A 22647-nucleotide genomic window follows, 5' to 3' on the forward strand; every position below is an offset into this window, starting at 1 on the left:
CTGACCCTGTGGAAGCAATTGTTCAAAGAACTTTCACGTATCAATTCATTTAAACTCATCTAACCCAAGGTAGGTATTACTGTTATCTCCAACTCATGTATGAAGAAAGTGAGGCATTAGAAAGTAAATAATTTGCCACAATCACATAGCTACTAAATAGCAAAATCTGACCAAGCTCTTAGTCATTTTAATACTCAGTTCAGTTCAGTTCAGTTGCTCAGTCGTGTCCAACTCTTTGGATCCCATGAATTGCTGCACGCCAGACCTGGTAGGCTGCAGCCCATGGAGTCATTAGGAGTCAGACATGACTGAGCGACTTTCCTTTCACTTTCCACTTTCACGCATTGGAGAAGGAAATGGCAACCCAGTCCAGTCTTCTTGCCTGGAGAATCCCAGGGATGGAGGAGCCTGGTGGGCTGCTGTCTATGGGGTCACACAGAGTCGGACACGACTGATGTGACTTAGCAGCAGTAGCAGCAGGCCTCCCTGTCCATCACCAACTCCCGGAGTTCACTCAAACTCATGTCCATCAAGTTGGTGATCCCATCCAGCCATCTCATCCTCTGTTGTCCCCTTCTCCTCCTGCCCCCAATCCCTCCCAGCGTCAGAGTCTTTTCCAATGAGTCAACTCTTCGCATGAGGTGGCCAAAGTACTGGAGTTTCAGCATTAGCATCAGTCCTACCAAAGAACACCCAGGACTGATCTCCTTTAGAATGGACTGGTTGGATCTCCTTGCAGTCCAAGGGACTCTTAAGAGTCTTCTCCAACACCACAGTTCAAAAGGATCAATTCTTCATCACTCAGCTTTCTTCACAGTCCAACTCTCACATCCATACATGACCACAGGAAAAACCATAGCCTTGATTAGATGAACCTTTGTTGGCAAAGTAATGTCTCTGCTTTTGAATATGCTATCTAGGTTGGTCATAACTTTCCTTCCAAGAAGTAAGCGTCTTTTAATTTCATGGCTGCAGTCACCATCTGCAGTAATTTTGGAGCCCCCAAAAATAAAGTCTGACACTGTTTCTACTGTTTCCCCATCTATTTCTCATGAAGTGATGGGACCAGATGCCATGATCTTCGTTTTCTGAATGTTGAGCTTTAAGCCAACTTTTTCACTCTCCTCTTTTACTTTCATCAAGAGGCTTTTTAGTTCTTCTTCACTTTCTGCCATAAAGGTGGTGTCATCTGCATATCTGAGGTTATTGATATTTCTCCTGGCAATCTTGATTCCAGCTTGTGTTTCTTCCAGTCCAGCGTTTCTCATGATGTACTCTGCATAGAAGTTAAATAAGCAGGGTGACAATATACAGCCTTGACGTACTCCTTTTCTAATTTGGAACCAGTCTGTTGTTCCATGTCCAGTTCTAACTGTTGCTTCCTGACCTGCATACAGGTTTCTCAAGAGGCAGGTCAGGTGGTCTGGTATTCCTGTCTCTTTCAGAATTTTCCACAGTTTATTGGGATTCACACAGTTAAAGGCTTTGGTGTAGTCAATAAAGCAGAAATAGATGTTTTTCTGGAACTCTCTTGCTTTTTCCATGATCCAGCGGATGTTGGCAATTTGATCTCTCTTCCTCTGCCTTTTCTAAAACCAGCTTGAACATCTGGAATTTCACGGTTCATGTATTGCTAAAGCCTGGCTTGGAGAATTTGGAGCATTACTTTACTAGCATTTGAGATGAGTGCCACTGTGCAGTAGTTTGAGCATTCTTTGGCATTGACTTTTTTGGGGATCAGAATGAAAACTGACCTTTCCCAGTCCTGTGGCCACTGCTGACTTTTCCAAATTTGCTGGCATATTGAGTGCAGCACTTTCACAGCATCATCTTTTAGGATTTGAAATAGCTCAACTGGAATTCCATCACCTCCACTAGCTTTGTTCATAGTAATGCTTTCTAAGTCCCACTTGACTTCACATTCCAGGATGTGTGGCTCTAGGTGAGTGACCACACCATCGTGATTATCTTGGTTGTGAAGATCTTTTTTGTACAGTTCTTCTATGTATTCTTGCCCCTCTTCTTAATATCTTCTGCTTCTGTTAGGTCCCTGCCATTTCTGTCCTTTATCTAGCCCATCTTTGCATGAAATACTCAAGGAAACAAAAATTCTTCAGCTTTTCTTGAAAATTTACTCTGTCTACTGGACATCCTCACATTAATAACATATATCTTATATTTAATGTCAGACCATAACTGCAATTTGAAATCATTTCTTTCCTTCTTTCCTTTCTCCCTGTCCTTTCCACCCTCCCTCATCCCTCTTCCCTTCCTTCCTTTCTTTGGCCATTATGAATGGAAACAGGAAGGAGGGCATGTCGAGCTGTGTATAATGCACTTTCATATACTGAAGAATAATGGTGAGGGATTTATGAAAAAAAATAAATCTATTGGAAGTGATTTTTAAAAGACCTTTTGGTATTTGAAGCTTGGCTAGAAACACTCTAAAAGAAGAAAGCTGTTTTTGACATGTATAAGATTTTTTAACAACCATCTCTCTTGTAAGTAATTAAGTATAAGTAATTACATAATTACTTGATTATGTAGCAGCACTAAAATTTTACAGGAGGTTTTTCACTTAAACTCTACCCTTATAAAAATAATTGCCACAAGTCAAAATTATTTTCTAAATGCAGCAATTCTTTCTGCTTTTAATTTTTTGAGTGGGGGTACAGGTGGGGGAGTGGAATCTAGGCCTATTTTTGTTTAGCAACCAGAGCCAGAGAAATATATGATTTAATAATGTGTCACTGTGTTCAGATACTGACTTAAAACTTAGAGTGAATCCCTAAGTTACGATGGTGAGAAACAATTCGATGGGAAATGAAATTATAAGCCAAGGCATATTCTAGAGAATTTCTTTGGGCATAAATTTCTAAAATCATCAGTCATAATAGGGTGAGAATGCTATTAGTTTAGTCACAAGACAGCATTTTAAAATACTTGGTATCTCAAAATGCATCATCAAATACTAAGACTGAGAGACAGAAAAAGCTTCAGATATAAAGATTCTCAAAACTTCATTTTACGTAACCTCTGCTTCCAAGAAACAAGCTTCGGTAACAAAATATGTGGGATTTGCCCCCATTTTCTTTCATTCTTCCTATCTTTCTTTGCTTTTTCTCTTTTTTAAAGTGAGCTGTCTCATCACTGCAAATTTTCTCAAGTTCTTAGAACTCTAATTAAAATGTGGTAATTGGTTATGTTACCTCAATTACCATGATGCATGGACATTGATGCAAAGTGACACCAATTGAATCCCTTGGGTGTTTTACCCTGGGGCCATCCCATTTATCGTGGCCTTATTATTTTCAATTATGTGGCTAGATGTGTTGCATACTTTCAAAGCCAATAAATATGCAGGGTTCTCTGAACACAAGGTTCTGTTTTTTCAATGCTGGAGCTCTGGAGCAACAGGGCAAAAGGAAAAATATATTTTGTGAAGAACAAAAACTTAAAACTCTAAATTCACTACGGACTGAAAGGTAGCCTTGCTAAAATAAAGGTATTTCAAAAGAATCCAGATTATATTTCTTTCTAAAATGTTTGTTTGGAAAGCAAGGATGATTTGTTTGCTATTGATGACTACTTCTTCTAGCTAAGAAAATAGTGATGGGACCATTCAGAGACCTTATAGGATGAGTTAGACAGGGGAGGAAACTGAGATAGAAAAACAAAAGTTTTCTTCCTCTTTAGATATAAGTTTGGGTTCACTTCACTTTGAAAAGGGCTAAGCAGAACTATAGGACTTCCCCAGGGGCTCAGTGGTAAAAAACAATCTGCCTGCAGTACAGGAAATGCAGCTTCCATCCTTGGGTTGGGAAGATCCCATGGAGAAGGAAATGGCAACCCACTCCAGTATTCTTGCCTGGGAAATCCCATGGACAGTGGAATCTGGTGGGCTACAGTCCATGGGGTCACAAAAGAGTCAGACACAACTTAGTGACTGCTGCTGCTGCTGCTGCTAAGTCGCTTCAGTCGTGTCCAACTATGCGACCCCATAGACGGCAGCCTACCTGGCTCCTCCGTCCATGGGATTTTCCAGGCAAGAGTACTGGAGTGGGGTGCCATTGCCTTCTCCGACTTAGTGACTAAACAACAACAAAAAAGCAGAGCTATACTGAATACTTTACAGACATAAATATAAACATAATATCAATAATATTTTACAGAGATCTGTCCCCAGTGTGAATGGGATGGTAAGAGCACCTGAAATGGTTCTAGCGTATAGTATTTCCTATCAGGACACCACTGTGCTTGTGGGAGACAAGCCATAGATTGTTCTATGACGTTGTCACCCCACCCCATCTACCTATTCAATGCCAGTGGCGTCCTCAGTTACTATGATTGATTTCTGAACATTTCTCCACAAAAATCGAGGCATGAATTAGAACATTATTTGGTAAATCATCAATATATACAATTTGACACTTTGTCAAACCAGTTTCATTTACTGAGAATGATACTTGCATCTTCACCAGGTTTTCTTTTTAAAAAAAATCACATTCTCAGATTTCTGAGAACCACGGAATATCTTTTGTCCTTTTAGATATACGTTTATGTCTTGATTTATTTTGAGTATTTTGAAGTAGGTACAGTATCTATCCATATGCTGCAGATGATGGAAGAGACCGACTTGGGAAAGGGAGCACTGGGACTATACCAAGCCATTTTAAAAACCGGCAGAACACATATGTTTATGACAGGATCCCAAGCTTTATCTCCAAATTAACACCCGAAGAGCCTTATGTTTGCAATGCTTTGAAAATACTCTTCCATTGAAGCCTCATGCATAAATTAAATGTCAGGTCATTTTTCCCTTCATTCTTCTCTTTGGATTCAACAGCAAACTCAAAAGAATTTTGCATAAAACTCATTGTTACTTTTAGAAGTACTTTTAGAGTAAAAAATGTTGAGTGATGACATATGATGACTTTACCCAAAGCATTTCATTCATAATATATGCCAAAGTCAGAACTTTATTATTCAAAATTTTCAAAGCATATTTTACCTTCTTAAGCCTTTCTTTTTTTTTAATTCAATTTTTTCTCATTGTTTGGTTTATTTTTTCCAAATAATCCCAATACTTAATTTTATTTCTTCCAATGAAAACACATCTTATTCTTTTTTTAAATATAAGAGCCAGTGTATGAGAGTGGAAAAAAGCACTGGATTTTCTTCCAAATATAATTCTCTAATTAAATTCAAGCTTGAGTCTTTAGATCTTTAATACATTATGCAAGAAATTCTTCAGACTGATCAACTGATAGAAAATAGTACATTAATAAAAACTATTGTGTTGTCATTTGTTTACATGATTCTTCTTACATTCAATAAAAAAAGAACTATAGGCAGATTCTAATGACAAGAAAAAATAAGACTATAAATCAATAATACAGGATGATGTGATAACCTACCAAAATAGTTATGAGGTAAAAAATGGCAAGAAATTATATCCCAAAGAAACTGTAATTCAAAAAGATACATGCACTCCAATGTTCAGAGCAGCATTATTTACCACCGCCAAGGAGGAAGCAACCGAAATATCCATCAACAGATTAACAGATAAAGAAGAAGTGGTATATATATATGTATATATACACACATACACACACACACACACACACACACAATGGAATATTACTCACCCATAAAAAGAATGAAATCATGCCATTTGCAGCAATATGGAAGGCCTTGCTGCTGCTGCTGCTAAGGCGCTTCAGTTGTGTCCAACCCTGTGCGACCCCATAGACGGCCTCCTACCAGGCTCCTCTGTCCCTGGGATTCTCCAGGCAAGAACACTGGAGTGGGTTGCCATTGCCTTCTCCAATGCATGAAAGTGGAAAGTCAAAGTGAAGTCACTTAGTCATGTCGGACTCTTAGCGACCTCATGGACTGCAGCCCACCAGGCTCCTCAGTTCATGGGATTTTCCAGGCAACAGTACTGGAGTGGGCTGCCATTGCCTTCTCAGATGGAAGGCCTTAGAGATCATCATATTAAGATAACTAAGACAAAGACAAATATCATATGATATCTCATATGTGGAATCTAATATTAAAAATGATACAAATGAAATTATTTATAAGACAGAAACAGCTTTGCAGATATTAAAAACAAACTTGTGCTTACCAGAGAGGAAACATGTTGGGAGAGAGATAAATTAGGAACTTGGGATGAATATACCCGAACTACTATATAAAAGTCAGATAACCAAAAAGGACCTCCTGTAGAGCACACGGATCTCTAGTAAATATTCTGCGATAACCCTTAGGAGAAAATAATCTAACTAATATGCACTGTAAATCAGCTATACTCCAATAAAATTTTTTAAAAGATTAAGAAATAATACTGTGCCTTTTCTGATCCATGCATGCAGTATAGCATATATAGTATAGTTTTAATCACTCATTTAATATTTTGTTTTCAGAGTACCAGTTTTCCATATTTTTGTTAGATATATGCCTAAGCCTTTCATATTTTTGCTGCTATTGTAAATGATATTGATTTCAATTTCAATTTGATTGTTAATTAATAGTACAAAAACACAACTTATATTAGTATCCTACAGTCTTCTTATATTCTTTGTTAGTTCTAGGTATTTCAGGGGATTCTATAGCATTTTCTACATAGATGACCATAGAATTTATGAATACATTTGCTCCTTAATTTCTAAGCAGCATGTCTTTAATTCCTTTTTCTTGCTTTATTGCACTTGCTAAAATTTCCAGTGCAATGGTGAACAGAAGTGGGTGAAAATGGACATCCTTACCATGTTAGAAGAAAAGCATTCAGTGTTTTACCATTAAGTATGATGTCAGTTGTAAATTACTGTATATGCCCTTTATTAAGCTAAGGAAGCTCCTACTTTAGTCTTAGGATTCTGAGCTTATATCAGGAAGAATGTTAGATTTTGGCAAATGCTTTTTCTGCACCCATTGGGATATAGTTTTCCTTTCTATTTGATTATAGTGAATTACATTGATCTTTGTCATATGTTAAGCTATTGTGCATTTCTATAACTCACATGGTCATAATGTGTTATCTACTTTATATATTGTTGATAATTTTATAAAATTTTAATCTTTTCTATATTCATGAGAGATATTGGTCAGTAGTTTTCCTGTAATATCTTTGACTAATGTTGAGTTGGGAAGTATTTCTTCCTGTTCAATTTTCTGGAAGATTCTGCACAAAATAAGTACAATTTCTTACTTCTCTATTTGGGAGAATTTACCCATAAAGCTATCAAGGCCTGGAATTCTCTTTATAAGGACATTTTAAACTAATGGTCATGTAGCAGATATGGAACTATTCAGGTTGTGTATTTCATTTTGAGTAAATGTTGACAGTCTGCAACTTTTAAGGAATTTATACATTTTATCTAAATAATTGAATTTAATGTTAGAAAACTATTCATAGTATTTCCTTTATATTCATTCAACATTAGTAGAATCTGAAGTGATTTCTCTTATTTCTGATAATGATATTTTTTTCTCCTCTGTCCCTGTTCAGTCTTCTAGATCTTTATTAGTTTCACTAATCTAAAATTTTTTTCTCATAAACTTTTTTCTATTGTTTTTTTCTGTTTTTAATTTCAGTGATTTCTCCTTGAAACTTTATTATTTCCATTCTTCTACTTTGTGTTTAATCTGCCCTTCTCTAGTTGCATAGGTAAAAATTGAGGTTATTATTTTGGTGGCAAATTTTGGTTGGTACAAATTTTAATATTTTTTATTTTTATTTAGTTCAAAATAATCTCTAATTTCCCTTTTTCATTTTTCTTTGTTCCAGGAATTATATATAAGTTTGCATTTAGTTTCCAAATATTTCAGGATTTCTCCAATATATTTCTAATATTTATCTCTAAACTAATTCCATTATAGTCCAAGAATAGGATATAACAAGGATTTTTTAAAATCGGAGACTTGTCCACAGCTCAGAAGAGAGTCAATTTTGGTAGATGTCCTATGTACACTTGAAAAGAGTGTATATTCTCCTATTATTGGATGGAGTGTTTTAAATGTCAATTGGGTCAAATTGATTTATGGTATGATTCAAGTTTTTAATATTCTTACTGATTTTCCATCTACTTGTGCTAACAATTATTGAGAAAAGTATTGGACTCTCTGCCCCAAATTGTATATTCTTATCTTCTTGTAACTGTGTCAGTTTGGATTTATGAATTTGTAAGTTTTGTTCCTAGAGCACAAACATTTAGTAATGAATGGCATGTTCTCTTGATTAATTAACATTTTATTAAGAAATATCCTTCTTTATACCTTGTAATATTATTTGCTCTGAACTCTAATTGTTTTAATATTAATGTAGACACTCCAACTCTCTTTTAATTGTATTAGTTTAATATATATTTTTCCATCATTTTACTTTTAATTTGATTTTTCTTTATACTTAAAATAGAATCATACAGTTCAGTCTTGATTTTTTATGCAAACTAGAAATTATTGCCTTTTAATTGAGGTCTTTAATTCATTTATATTTAACAAAAATATTGATGCAGTTGGTTCAATTTTTCATCAATTATATCTATTCTTCACTCCCAGTTTTCCTCTTTCTCTGCCTTGTATGAGATTTTTAAAAATGATTTCCTTTCCTTTGTTGACCTATTTCTTATAGCCCCTTCTGTTTTTAAAGAGTCAGAGTATATATTTTATCTATATTTAAGTGATTCTATACCACTACACTTGATATAAGAACCATATATACAAAAGTATAATTCTATTTCCTGGACTTTGTGATATTTTTGTTATATATTTAACTTCTACATGTCTTATATTAATAAACCCCTTCAGTTCAGTTCAGTTCAGTCGCTCAGTCGTGTCCGACTCTTTGCAACCCCATGAACTGCAGCATGCCAGGCCTCCCTGTCCTTCACCAACTCCCAGAGTTCACTTGCTTTCAACAACCTATTATCATTTAAAGAAATTTAAATAAGATGAAATAAATTTCATATTAATCCACACAATAAATGTTTCCAGTGCTTTTTGTTTCTTTTTGTGACTCAGGCTTCTACTGATACCATTTGCTTTTTTTGTGAAAGGATTTCCTTTAACATTTCTGGCAGTTCTGCTGATTGTTTTTTGATGATGATTTTTTTTTTTAAGTTTTGATAGCTGAAAACTATTTTTGTCTTACTTTTGAAAGAGCATTTTCTGTGTGAAATTCTGGGTTATTTTCTTCCAATACTTTAAAAATGTTGTTCCACTGTCTTCTGACTTTAATTATTTCTGAAAAATGTATGCAATAACTCTTTCTTCTTACGCTTCTGTATATAATGTATTCCCCACCGGCCATTCCAGATACTTTGAAGATATTTTTCTTATCACTGTTGTAGTCTTTTTCAAGTTTCCTGGGCTTAGAGCTTGTTGACATTCTGGATCTGTGGGTTTATAGTCTTCATCAAATTTGGAAAATTCTGGTCATTATTTCTTCAAAAATTGTTTGCCTCTCTTTCCTTTTTAAAAAATTTTTTTTATTTTAATTGGAGGCTAATTACTATACAATATTGTGGTGGTTTTTGCCATACATTGACATGAATCAGCCACGGGTGTACATGTGTCCCCCCATCCAGAACCCCCTCCCACCTCCCTCCCTATCCCATCCCTCTGGGTTGTCCAAGTGCACCGGCTTTGAATGCCTTGTTTCATACATCAAACTTGGACTGATCATCCGTTTCACATATGGTAATATACATGTTTCAATGCTATTCTCTCAAATCATCCCACCCTTGCCTTCTCCCTCAGAGTCCAAAAGTCTGTTTCTTTTATCTGTGTCTCTTTTGCTGTCTCACATATAAGGTCATTGTTCCATCTTTCTAAATTACATATATATGTGTTAATATACTATATTGGTGTCTTTCTTTTTGATTTACTTCACTCTGTATAATAGACTCCAGTTTCATCCACCTCATTAGAACTGATTCAAGTGGGTTCTTTTTAATAGCTGAGTAATATTCTATTGTGTATATGTATCATAACTTTCTTATCCATTCATTTGCTAATGGACATCTAGGTTACTTCCATGTCCTAGATATTGTAAACAGTGCTGTGAAGAACATTGGGGTGCACATTTCTCTTTCAATTCTGCTTTCCTTGGTGTGTATGCCCAGCAGTGGGATTGCTGTGTCGTATGGCAGTTCTATTTCCAGTTTTTTTCTCCACACTGTTCTCCATAGTGGCTGTGAAAGTGAAAGTGAAAGTGAAGTTGCTTAGTCATGTCCGACTCTTTGCGACCCTGTGGACTGTAGCCCACCAGGCTCCTCTGTCCGTGAGATTCTCCAGGCAAGAATACTGGAGTGGGTTGCCATTTCCTTTTCCAGGGGATCTTCCTGACCCAGAGATCGAACCCAGGTCTCCCAGATGGCGGGCAGATGCTTTAACCTCTGAGCCATCTGGGAAGCCCATACTGACTGGCATGAGATGGTACTTATTTGTGGTTTTGATTTGCATTTCTCTGATAATGAGTTATGTTGAGCATCTTTTCATGTGTTTGTTAGCCATCTGTATGTCTTCTTTGAGGAAATGTCTGTTTAGTTCTTTGGCCCATTTTTTGATTGGGTCATTTATTTTTCTGGTATTACGCTGCATGAGCTGCTTGTATATTATTGAGATTCTTTGTCAGTTACTTCATTTGCTATTATTTTCTCCCATTCTGAAGGCTGCCTTTTCACCTTACTTATACTTTCTTTCATTGTTCAAAAGCCTTTAAGTTTAATTAGGTCCCATTTGTTTATTTTTTCTTTTATTTCCATTACTCTGGGAGGTGGGTCATAGAGGATCCTGCTGTGAGAGTGTTTTGCCTATGTTCTCCACTAGGAGTTTTATAGCTCCTGGTCTTACATTTAGATCTTTAATCCAATTTGAGTTTATGTTTGTGTATGGTGTTAGAAAGTGTTCTAGTTTCACTCTTCTACAGGTGGTTGACCAGTTTTCCCAGTGCCACTTGTTAAAGAGATTGTCTTTTCTCCATTGTATATTCTTTCCCCCTTTGTCAAAGAAAAGGTGTCCATAGGTGTGTGGATTTATCTCTGAGCCTTCTTTTTGTTCCATTGATCTCTATTTCTGTCTTTGTGCCAGTACCATATTGTCTTGATGACTGTAGCTTTGTAGTATAGTCTGAAGTCAGGCAGGTTGATTCCTCCAGTTCCATTTTTCTTTCTCAAGACTGCTTTGGCTATTCGAGGTTTTTTTGTAATTCCATACAAATTGTGAAATTATTTGTTCTAGTTCTGTGAAAAATACCATTGGTAGCCTGATAAGGATTCCACTGAATCTATAGATTGTTTCTGGTAGTATATTCATTTTTACTATATTGATTCTTCCAATCCATGAACATGGTATATTTCTCCATCTGTGTATTAATTTTATATCCTGCAACTTTACTATATTCATTGATTAGCTCTAGTAATTTTCTGGTGGAGTCTTTAGCATTTTCTATGTAGAGGATCAGGTCATCTGCAAGCAGTGAGAGTTTTACTTCTTCTTTTCCAATCTGGATTCCTTTTATTTCCTTTTCTTCTCTGACTGCTGTGGCTAAAATTTCCAAAACTATGTTGAATAGTGGTGTTGAGAGTGGGCACCCTTGTCTTGTTCCTGACTTTAGGGGAAATGCTTTCAATTTTTCACCATTAGGAATAATGTTTGCTGTGAGTTTATCATATATGGCTTTTATTATGTTGAGGTATGTTTCTTCTATGCCTGCTTTCTGGAGAATTTTTATCATAAATGGGTGTTGAATTTTGTCAAAGGCTTTCTCTGCATCTATTGAGATAATCATATGGTTTTTATCTTTCAATTTGTTACTGTGGTATACTACATTGATTGATTTGTGAATATTGAAGAATCCTTGCATCCCTGGGATAAAGCCCACTTGGTTATGATGTATGATCTTTTTAATATGCTGTTGGATTCTGTTTGCTATAATTTTGTTGAGGATTTTTGCATCTATGTTCATCAGTGACATTGGTCTGTTTTCTTTTTTAGTGGCATCTTTTTCTGGTTTTGGTGTTAGAGTGATGGTGGTCTCATAGAATGAGTTTGGGAGTTTACCTTTCTCTGCAATTTTCTGGAAGAGTTTGAGTAGGATAGGTGTTAGCATGTCTCTAAATTTTTTGTAGAATTCGCCTGTGAAGCCATCTGGTCCTGGGCTTTTGTTTGCTGGAAGATTTTTTTTTTTTTAATTACAGTTTGGATTTCCGTGCTCATGATGAATCTGTTAAGATTTTCTATTTCATCCTGGTTCAGTTTTGGAAGATTATACTTTTTTAAGAATCCATCCATTTTTTCCAAGTTGTCCATTTCATTGGCATGTAGTTGCCGATAGTAGTCTCTTATGATCCTTTGTATTTCTGTGTTGTCTGCTGTGATTTCTTCATTTTCCTTTATAATTTTGTTGATTTGATTCTTTCTCCCTTTTTTTCCTGATGAATCTGGCTAATGGTTTATCTATTTTATTTATCTTCTCAAAGAACCAGCTTTTAGTTTTGTTGATTTTTGCTATAGTCTCCTTTGATTCTTTTTTCATTTATTTCTGCCCTAATTTTTATGATTTTTTTTTTCCTTCTACTCACCCTGGGGTTCTTCATTTCTTCTTTTTCTAGTTGTGTTAGGTGCAAAGTTAGGTTATTTATTTTATTTTTCTCTTGTTTCTTGAGGTAAGCTTGTATTGCTATGAACCTTTTGCTTAGCACTGCTTTTACTGAATCCCATAGGTTGTCATTTTTTCATTTTCATTTGTTTCTATGCACATTTTGATTTCCTTTGATGTCTTCTGTGATTTGATGGTTATTCAGAAGAGTGTTTTTTAGCCTCCATATGTTTTTATTTTTAATATTTTTTCCTATAGTTGACATCTAATAATACCACATTGTGATCAGAAAAGATGCTTGAAATGATTTCAATTTTTTTGAATTTAATGATTCCATTAGATATATACTAATCTGCCTGAAGTTATCTCACAGCTCACTTATGCTATCTTTTTGGCTTTTTTCCTGGCTGTTTCATTTCTGACACTTTCTATTGTTATGTTTTCGGATTTATAAATTGCTGCTTGTGCAATGTCTAATTGGTTGCTAATACTATCCAGTGTATTTTTCATCTCAGTTATTATAGTTTTCATCTGTAGAAGTTTGATTTTAGACAGATATTTTCAATGTCTCTCCTTAATAAGCTCAATATATTTTCTAGTTCCTTGAACATATGGAATGCAAGTAAAATAACTTTTAATGTTCTTTATTAACTCTATAATTTGTCATTTCTGTATCTGCTTCTATTGATTGAATTTTTCTCCTCATTATCAAATATATTTTACTTCTTCTTTGCATGCTGGTAGCTTTTTAAAAAGAATTTATTTATTTTTAATTGAAGGATAATTGCTTTACAATATTGGTTTGATTTCTGCCATACATCAACATGAAATAGCCATAGGAATAAACATGTATGCTGGTAGCTTTTAACTGGATGGCAGATACTGCAAATTCTACCTTACTGGATGCTGGATACTCAGATGTCAATAAGCATTCTTGAGCATTGTACTGAGATATATTTAAATTACTTTTAAAGAGTTTGATCTTTTCAGTTTTTTTTTTCCCCGCTGTTTATTATTTATTTATTTATTTATTTTTACTTTACAATACTGTATTGGTTTCATTGGGCAAGACTTCCCAAGTGGCTCAGTGATTAAAAACCCACCTGTCAATGCAGAAGACACAGGTTTGATCACTGGGTCAGGAAGATCCCCTGGAGGAGAAAATGGCATCCTATTCCAGTATTCTTACTGGGAAAGAAGAGCTTAGTAGGCTACACTCCATGGGGTCACAAAGAGTAGGAAGAAACTGAGCATGTGCGTGTGCATACACACACACACACACACACACACACAGCATTTAGTCTAATTTGCATTACAAATGCAAAACTGTTCTTAGTACTCTGTCACAGGCCCTGTGATTGATAAGGGTTTCTACTGTGACTGATAGGAAAAGGAACTATTCCCAGCTGTGTGTGAGCTTCACGGATTGTTACTTCTAATTTTTTCAGGGGGTTCCATCTCTGAAGACTTAAGAGGATTGCTCTTATAGCTCTAGAGCCATCTCTCCGTGCAGGTCTCTCCTCTCTGTTATATGCCTGTAGCAATTGTAGCTGCCCTATCCTCATCGGACTCCCAGACTTGTCTTCTCAATCCAGGGAGAATGCAGGCTATGCAAGGATTTCTTCTATGTACACAGCGACCTGGAAATTCTCTCTAGGCAGAAATTTGAGTAACCATAGTATCACTTCAATCATTTCACATCTCTTCACTGCCTGGTATTCAAGGTCTTGAAATTCTGGTTTCTGTCCAGTTTTTAAATTATTTCAAGTATAAGGATACTGATCCTTTACCCTATCCTGGCTGGATGTGGAAGACTGCCTATATCTTTTTAGAGGAAGAGGTCTATGGCTTCCATCAAGGAGTTATCAAGAATGAAGCACAAGCTGGAATCAAGATTGCCTGGAGAAATATCAATAACCTCAGATACGCAGATGGCATGACTCTTATGGCAGAATTAAAATTAAAAGACGCTTTTAGAAGAACTAAAGTTCAAAGAAGAACTAAAGAGCCTCTTGATGAAAGTGAAAGAGGAGAGTGAAAAAGCTGGCCTAAAACTCAACATTCCAAAAATTAAGATCATGGCATCCGGTCTGATCAGTTCAGTTCAGTTGCTTAGTCATGTCTAACTCTTTGCAGCCCCATGAACTGCAGCATGCCAGGCCTCCCTGTATATCACCTGGAGTTTACTCAAACTCCTGTCCATTGAGTTGGTGAAGCCATCAAACCATGTCATCCTCTGTCGTCCCCTTCTCCTCTGCCTTCAATCTTTCCCAGCATCAGGGTCTTTTCCAATGAGTCAGTTCTTTGCATCAGGTGGACAAAGTATTGGAGTTTCAGCTTTAACATCAGTCCTTCCAATGAACACCCAGGACTGATCTCCTTTAGGATGGACTGGTTAGATCTCCTTGCAGTCCAAGGAACTCTCAAGAGTCTTTTCCACCACCACAGTTCAAAAGCATCAGTTCTTCAGTGCTCAGCTTTCTTTATAGTCCAACTCTCACATCCATACATGACTACTGGAAAAACCATAGCTTTGACTAAAGAGACCTTTGTTGGCAAAGTAATGTCTCTGCTTTTTAGTATGCTATCTATGTTACTCATAACTTTTCTTCCAAGGAGCAAGAGTCTTTTAATTTCATGGCGGCAGTCACTGTCTGCAGTGATTTTGGAGCCCCAAAAAATAAAGTCTGTCACTGTTTCCATTGTTTCCCCATCTATTTGCCATGAAGTGATGGGACCAGATGCCATGATCTTAGTTTTCTGAATGTTGAGTTTTAAGCCAACATTCTTACTCTTCTCCTTCACTTTTATCAAGAGGTTCTTTAGTTCTTCTTCACTCTCTGCCATGAGGGTGGTGTCATCTGCATATCAAAGGTTATTGATATTTCTCCTGGCAATCTTGACTACAGCTTATGCTTCATACAGCCCAACATTTCTCATGATGTACTCTGCATATAAGTTAAACAAGCAGGGTGACAATATACTTGACATACTCCTTTCCTATTTGGAACCAGTCTGTGTTCCATGTCCAGTTTTAACTGTTGCTTCCTAACTTGCATATCGATTTCTCAAGAGGTGAGGTCAGGTGGTGGTCAGGTGGTCTGGTATTCCCATCTCTTTCAGAATGTTCCACAGTTTATTGTGATTCACACAATCAAAGGCTTTGGCATAGTCAATAAAGCAGAAATAGATATTTTTCTGGAACACTTGCTTTTTAGATGATCCAACAGATGTTTTCAATTTGATCTCTGGTTCCTCTGCCTTTTATAAATCCAATTTGAACATCTGAAGTTCAAGTTTCATGTATTGTTGAAACCTGGCTTGGAGAATTTTGAGCATTACATTGCTAGCGTGTGAGCTGAGTGCAATTGTGTGGTAGTTTGAGCATCTTTGGCATTGCCTTTCTTTGGGATTGGAATGAAAACTGACCTTTTCCAGTCCTGTGGCCACTGCTGAGTTTTCCAAATTTGCTGGCATATGAGTGCAGCACTTTCACAGCATCATCTTTAAGGATTTGAAATAACTCACCTGGAATTCCATCACCTCCACTAGCTTTGCTCGTACTGATGCTTCCTAAGGCCCACTTGATTTCACATTCCAGAATGTCTGGTTCTAGGTTCATGATTATCTGGGCCATGAAGATCTTTTTGTATAGTTCTTCTGTGTATTCTTGCCACCCCTTTTTAATATCTTCTGCTTCTGTTAGGTCCATACAAATTCTGGACCATTATTGTGCCCATCTTTGCATGAAATGTTCCCTTGGTATCTCTAATTCTCTTGAAGCTATCTCCAGACTTTTCCATTCTATTGTTTTCCTCTATTTCTTTGCATGGATCACTGAAGAAGGCTTTCTTATCTCTCTCCTTGCTATTCTTTGGAACTCTCATTCAAATGGCTATATCTTTCCTTTTCTCCTTTGTCTTTCACTTCTCCTCTATTCACAGCTATTTGTAAGGCCTCCTCAGACAGCCATTTTGCCTTTTTGCATTTATTTTTCTTGGAGATGGTCTTGATCCCTGCCTCCTGTACAGTATCACAAACCTCCGTCCATAGTTCTTCAGGCATCCTATCAGATCTAATCGCTTTAATCAATTTCCATACAATCATAAGGGATTACCATATAATCATAAGGGATTTGCCAGTCTAAGTTCAATGCATGAGACAGGGTGCTCAGGGCTGGTGTGCTGGGATGACCCTGAGGGGTGGGATGGGGAGGGAAGTGGGAGGGGGGTTCAAGATGGGGAACACATGTACACCCATGGCTGATTCATGTCAATGTATGGCAAAAACCACTACAATATTGTAAAGTAATTAGCCTCCAATTAAAATAAATAAGTTTAAAAATATAAAAAATTTTAAAAAAATTTAAGGAAAAAAAATCATAAAGGATTTGATTTAGGTCATACATGAATGGTCTAGTGGTTTTACCTACTTTCTTCAGTTTAAATCTGAATTTGGCAATAAGTTCATGATCTGAGCCACAGTCAGCTCCCAGTCTTGTTTTTGCTTACTGTATAGAGTTTCTCCATCTTTGGGGCAGAGAATATAATCAATCTGATTTCAGTGTTGACCATCTGGTGATGTCCATGTGTAGAGTCTTCTCTTGTGTTGTTGGAAGAGGGTGTTTGCTATGACCAGTGTGTTCTCTTGGCAAAACTCTGTTAGCCTTTGCCCTGCTTCATTCTGTGCTCCAAGGCCAAATTCGCCTGTTACTCCTACTCCTCCTATGACTTCCTACTTTTGCATTCCAGTCCCCTCTAATGAAAAGGACATCTTTTTTGGGTGTTGGTTCTAGAAGGTCTTGTAGTCTTCATAGAACCATTCAACATCACCTTCTTCAGCATAACTGGTCAGGGCATAGACTTGGATTACTGTCATACTGAATGGTTTGCCTTGGAAATGAACAGAGATCATTCTGTCATTTTTAAGATTGCATCCAAGTACTGCATTCCGGACTTTTTTGTTGACTATGATGGCTACTCCATTTCTTCTAAGGGATTCTTGCCCACAGTAGTAGACATAATGGTCATCTGAGTTAAATTCACCCATTCCAGTCTATTTTAGTTTGCTGATTCCTAAAATGTCAATTGCCATCTCCTGTTTAACCACTTCCAATTTGCCTCAATTCATGGACCTAACATTCCAGGTTCCTATGCAATATTGCTCTTACAGCATCACTTCATGCCAAATAGATGGGGAAACAATGGAAACAGTGACAGACTTTATTTTGGTGGGCTCCAAAATCACTGCAGATGGTAACTGCAGCCATGAAATTAAAAGACACATGCTCCTTGGAAGAAAAGTTATGACTAACCTAGATAGCATACTAAAAAGCAGAGACATTATTTTGCCAACAAAGGTTCCTTTAGTCAAAGCTATGGTTTTTCCAGTAGTCATGTATGGATGTGAGAGTTGGACTATGAAGAAAGCTGAGCACTGAAGAACTGATGCTTTTGAACTGTGGTGGTGGAGAAGACTCTTGAGAGTTCCTTGGACTGCAAGGAGATCTAACCAGTCCATCCTAAAGGAGATCAGTCCTGGGTGTTCATTGGAAGGACTGATGCTGAAGCTGAAACCCCAATACTTTGTCCACCTGATGCAAAGAACTGACTCATTGGAAAAGATCCTGATGCTGGAAAAGATTGGAGGCAGAGGAGAAGGGGACGACAGAGGATGAGATGGTTGGATGGCATCACTGACTTGATGGACCTGTCTTAAGTAAGCTCTGGGAGTTGATGTTGTACAGGGAAACCTGGCATGCTGTAATCCATGGGGTTGCAAAGAGTCAGACACGACCGAGTGACTGAACTGAAGGAGTTATCTTCCCCTTGCTAAAGATTATTCTGACTGGATTTGTAAATTATTATAGATTATTCTGAGTAGATTTATACTGATATGGATTTGTATTGTTTTCATGGATTGTCTCATATATTTTAATTTGTATCTGTTGTAGGAAGTGAAATTCAAACTGTTCAAATAATAAAAATCTTAGTCCTCTATAATAAATACATCACAAATTTAGAACAATATTTTGGAAAATGGGATACTCTAAGGTAATACAGGCAGATGGTACTGTTGACCAAAATGTAAAGCCTTAATCATATAAAAGTCAAGGCAACAAAATTCAAGCTTCTTTAGTTCATAAAGAAAAAAAAGAGGAGATGATAAATAAAAACGTACAATTTAAATGAAAATTAGTATTACAGTATAAAAAGTATACACGGAGATTATTTTTATAAGTAACACAAAATAATCCAAAGTAAGTCTGTGAAAAGAGCTTGAATGTAGAAGGAACAAAGTGGAGTTGTTCAAATAATTATGTAATTTCAAATCTCGATGATAAGTGAAAAAGATGCTTTTGAGTTTTGTCTGTTTTAACTCCCAGAATTTAATAAAAGATCTCTTGCTTTCTTCCAGTTAAAAAGAGAGAGAGAACTGTTTACCTAGTTAGGAGAATTAGAGAAGCTTACTTAATTGACATTTTTACTTTTATCTGAATTTTTCTGAATATTAAGGAAAGATTTTCCATATTTTGTCAATATTAATTATAAACTTGAAGCCAGTAATTCTCTCAAGAGACCTAGCATTATTGTTCTTTGTATATTTGCATTAACTACATATTTTCTGGAAAAGGAAGAGGTCTTACCTATCAATCTCTAACACTGATTATTATTGAGTATCACTTAGAGAAAATTCATTTGTTTAACAAATTCTAGAGTACCTGTTAAGTCCTACACGCTGTGGGATTTTTAGGAATGTAAAGGTGAGGAGAAACTGAAATGTGGCTGTTTTCTTCAGACTAGTGGAGAAGATCAACAGTAATTAAATTATCACACAAATAGAGGTGACGTAAAAAATGAGGAGTACTGGACAGATGATTAGGTGACATCTCTTACACAAGCTATTTCCAAAATGACTGATTAAGAAAATTCTACAATACAGAGACAGAGTTAGAGCCTCTAATTCTAAGTGCCAGAACCTAGCCTGCACTTTCAGAATGACTTCATTCAATACCTCATAGAGAATTTCCTTCAGAAATAACTTGAAGAAAAGAGAATACCACGGGGACTTCACATTGTATCTTAGAACCTGGAAAAACTGACCCTACCTTCAAGAACAAAGGTTAAAAGTCATCTGCTTGGTGATCTCATGAAAGTGAAATACTCAAATAGGAACATCATACTCAAAGCCATTTTTTTGAGAATATGAACACTGAGACTTCATATAGTAACTCTAGACCAAATGCCAGAATGAAAGAATATTATGAAATAAAAGAGTGTGTTCATTTATTTAGCAAATGTCTATTAAAATCTACTATATGCGGGTATGTCCCAGACCCTGGAAATACAGCACTGAACGTTCCTGTGCACAGTAGAGGATGGCATAGGCGCAGCGACACAGGATGAAAAAGAAACAGACCACTTAGAGGCTTCTGAGTCTCTTCAAAGGCAGCCTCCACATGGGTGAAATACTTGTTTGCTCAACAAAGCAACCTGGACTCTTTACCCAACCAACAGAGATCAGAAAGAAGTCAGAAATAGTTCCAACATTTTGAGGTACATGGTATTCACTGCCTTGTTGATATTAGTGCCGCTTGCTACTCTTCTCTCCCTTTCTCAAGGGACTGTCAACTTGTTTAGCACAGAGGACCTTATTTGCTACCTCAGGATTCCAGAAAACCTACACGTCCAGCATTCAGCCTACAGAAAAGGGGAGATTTGCTCCACCTGTAATGTTTATCTACCTCTCTGTAGTAGCTTGAGCCTCTAAAAAGCAGCCAATATTTCAAAGCTAAAGCTTACCTATACCACAGAAGTAGGATAAAAATGTCCACAGCTAGTCTGCAGAGGTCCACTCCTGCATCCCTGATCATATGATTTCAAGTAAATCTCCAAAGAAATAGTTCTGTCTCCTCCAAAGCAGCCTGAATGCTTCTAATGTTAGAGCTTCTCCAGGGGCAACTGGTTTTTATGTAAACTTTATTATGGTCACTACTATGCTTAGATGTTTCAAACTATAGATAAAAAATAACCTCTTTTACAAAAAAGGAAGAAAGAAAAGAAAGAACTCTAACTAAATAGTTTCACAACAGACAGGTCATTTTAAGAAAAGACATCCAATTATATAGAATCTGATTGCTGGTAATAACTTGGACATCTTAAGAAATGTAGCAACTTCAGCACACAACAATTGACGTGAGCTATTAATGATAAAATCATCCCCTAGACTCAGCGTAACTACAGTTGCAGAAAGAGTGAGAAGTCTTACTGATTCACTGTCCCTCCTGTTCCCAGTTCCCAACGACAGACACATCAGATAGCAAATACTAACGCTTTGTTAAAATTAGAATTCATAGGAGAAGACTGGTTTTCAGTGGCAACATTTGATTCAGTGGCAGTATTTTTCCATTTTGAATCTTGGACTCTCTGAAAACATAGAACTGATGATATAAACACACAAGAAAAATTTTCCATTCTATCTATATACGTATGTATCTGTGTATTTCACTTATGTACGTCAAACATGAGAATTAGGCCTTGAACTAACAGACGCTAACTTCAAGGTCCTTTGGGGAATGTAATCTTTTCATCTATAAATCCTTTCCCTTAAGGATATGGTTTTCTGGATAAGTGCGTATTCCATATTATAATAAAACAACGCTAGTTATATATTTTTCCTTCATCTAGCAATAGCCTGAGTTTACAGTCAGTTTGGAAAATTCTTAAAAGCAGTCCACACCTCTGCCTTGAGCACTGCATTAAAACTCTCAGAGGAAACTTGCTAGTTCTCAGCAACGCATCTCTATTTGAAGGAGCTCTAAGCAGGAACAATGGAGACTGTTTTACATATGGACAGTGTGAATTCCTATCCTGGAAAGAAAAGGCAAGTGGCACACTTTAGTTCACTGCCTTGTCTGTAGAGCATACACACAGCTCTATAAGCCCTGAGAGTGGTAAGCTGTCTCCCAGCAAAACCTTCATGGTGTATTGTATGATTAGCAATGTTGTTGGTGAAGGAATGATTGAAAGAATTAATGGCTTAGTTTGGTAAAGTTAAGTGAAGTCTCCATATGATTTCTCTAAAAGACAATGAGACTAAAATTCATCTTACTACTAGGCAAATGAATCTCTGTGTTATGATAAATGGAGTTTCTTTTAGAGGTTGGAGATGACTATTCCTTTAGTTAGCAAAAGCACTGTTAAGAGGAACATATTTTCCAAGTCCTGAAAGAATGTTTTTCTGAGAAAAATGAGAGAGCATCATGATTTGAAAAAGAAACTCTCACTCACGGATTCCTTTCCCATCTTCTTTTGCAGCCGTGTTTGCCACTGGACGGCTTGCATGACAATGGCTTCCCACCTTCTTTCAAGATTTACAATGATCAGCTGCATGGGCTGGTGGTCTGCATTCAGGTTGCAGGTCTCCCGGTCATCAAGAAGATGTTGGCATAAACGCAGGATGGAGGCCACTCCGCGACGTCGCTGCTTGATTTCACGACAGAGGGACTGCAATGCAAAGAGGGACCGCTCCGTGAGCATTTATTTACAGGACAGAGTTCCCTTAAACATACAACATCCTCTTCCATCATAATTTTAAATTGTAGGGATATGCTCAACCACGAATAAATGGGACACTAAGGCCTCTGGAGTTACTTTTGGATTGCATATCTTCTACCCAAGTGATTTTTGCTTCATCTCATTCTTCTCCTCCGTTCCCCCTCTTTTTAAACTTATTTCTACATCTAAAATGTTGGGTCCGTCTTTGATACCTAGGTGATTACCTTAATGAAATAAATCATTTAGGTTATATGAATGCCAAACAGATTGCCATGCTTTGCTTCAAGGTCATAGAAAACACAAAAGACAGAAAAGTCCTCCAAAATAAATGGGATATTTCCAAATTTTCTCCTAGATTCTCTGCAGCTAAAAGTTTATTTTTCTACGGACTGGAAATAAGTTAAATAAGATTGCAAAAAAACTGATATATAACAGCTATTATTTGAAAAAATATGGTAAGCAACATTTCTCTTCCGAAACTTGATT

General features: G+C 36.6%; 1 protein-coding gene across 2 annotated transcripts in view; it reads right to left on the reverse strand.

Annotated features, from left to right (window-relative positions):
* The window catches only part of AKAP6 (A-kinase anchoring protein 6), a 389020-nt gene that overhangs the window by 33997 nt on the left and 332376 nt on the right, over window positions 1-22647 (reverse strand). For both annotated transcript variants that reach the window (XM_040257143.1, XM_040257142.1), the window contains exon 12: window positions 21895-22110. In XM_040257143.1, coding sequence (XP_040113077.1) covers window positions 21895-22110 — 216 coding nt within the window. The remainder of the gene's footprint in view (window positions 1-21894; window positions 22111-22647) is intronic.

This window comes from Oryx dammah, unplaced genomic scaffold, assembly GCF_014754425.2.
Source record: "Oryx dammah isolate SB20612 unplaced genomic scaffold, SCBI_Odam_1.1 HiC_scaffold_16, whole genome shotgun sequence".
Taxonomy (NCBI): domain Eukaryota; kingdom Metazoa; phylum Chordata; class Mammalia; order Artiodactyla; family Bovidae; genus Oryx; species Oryx dammah.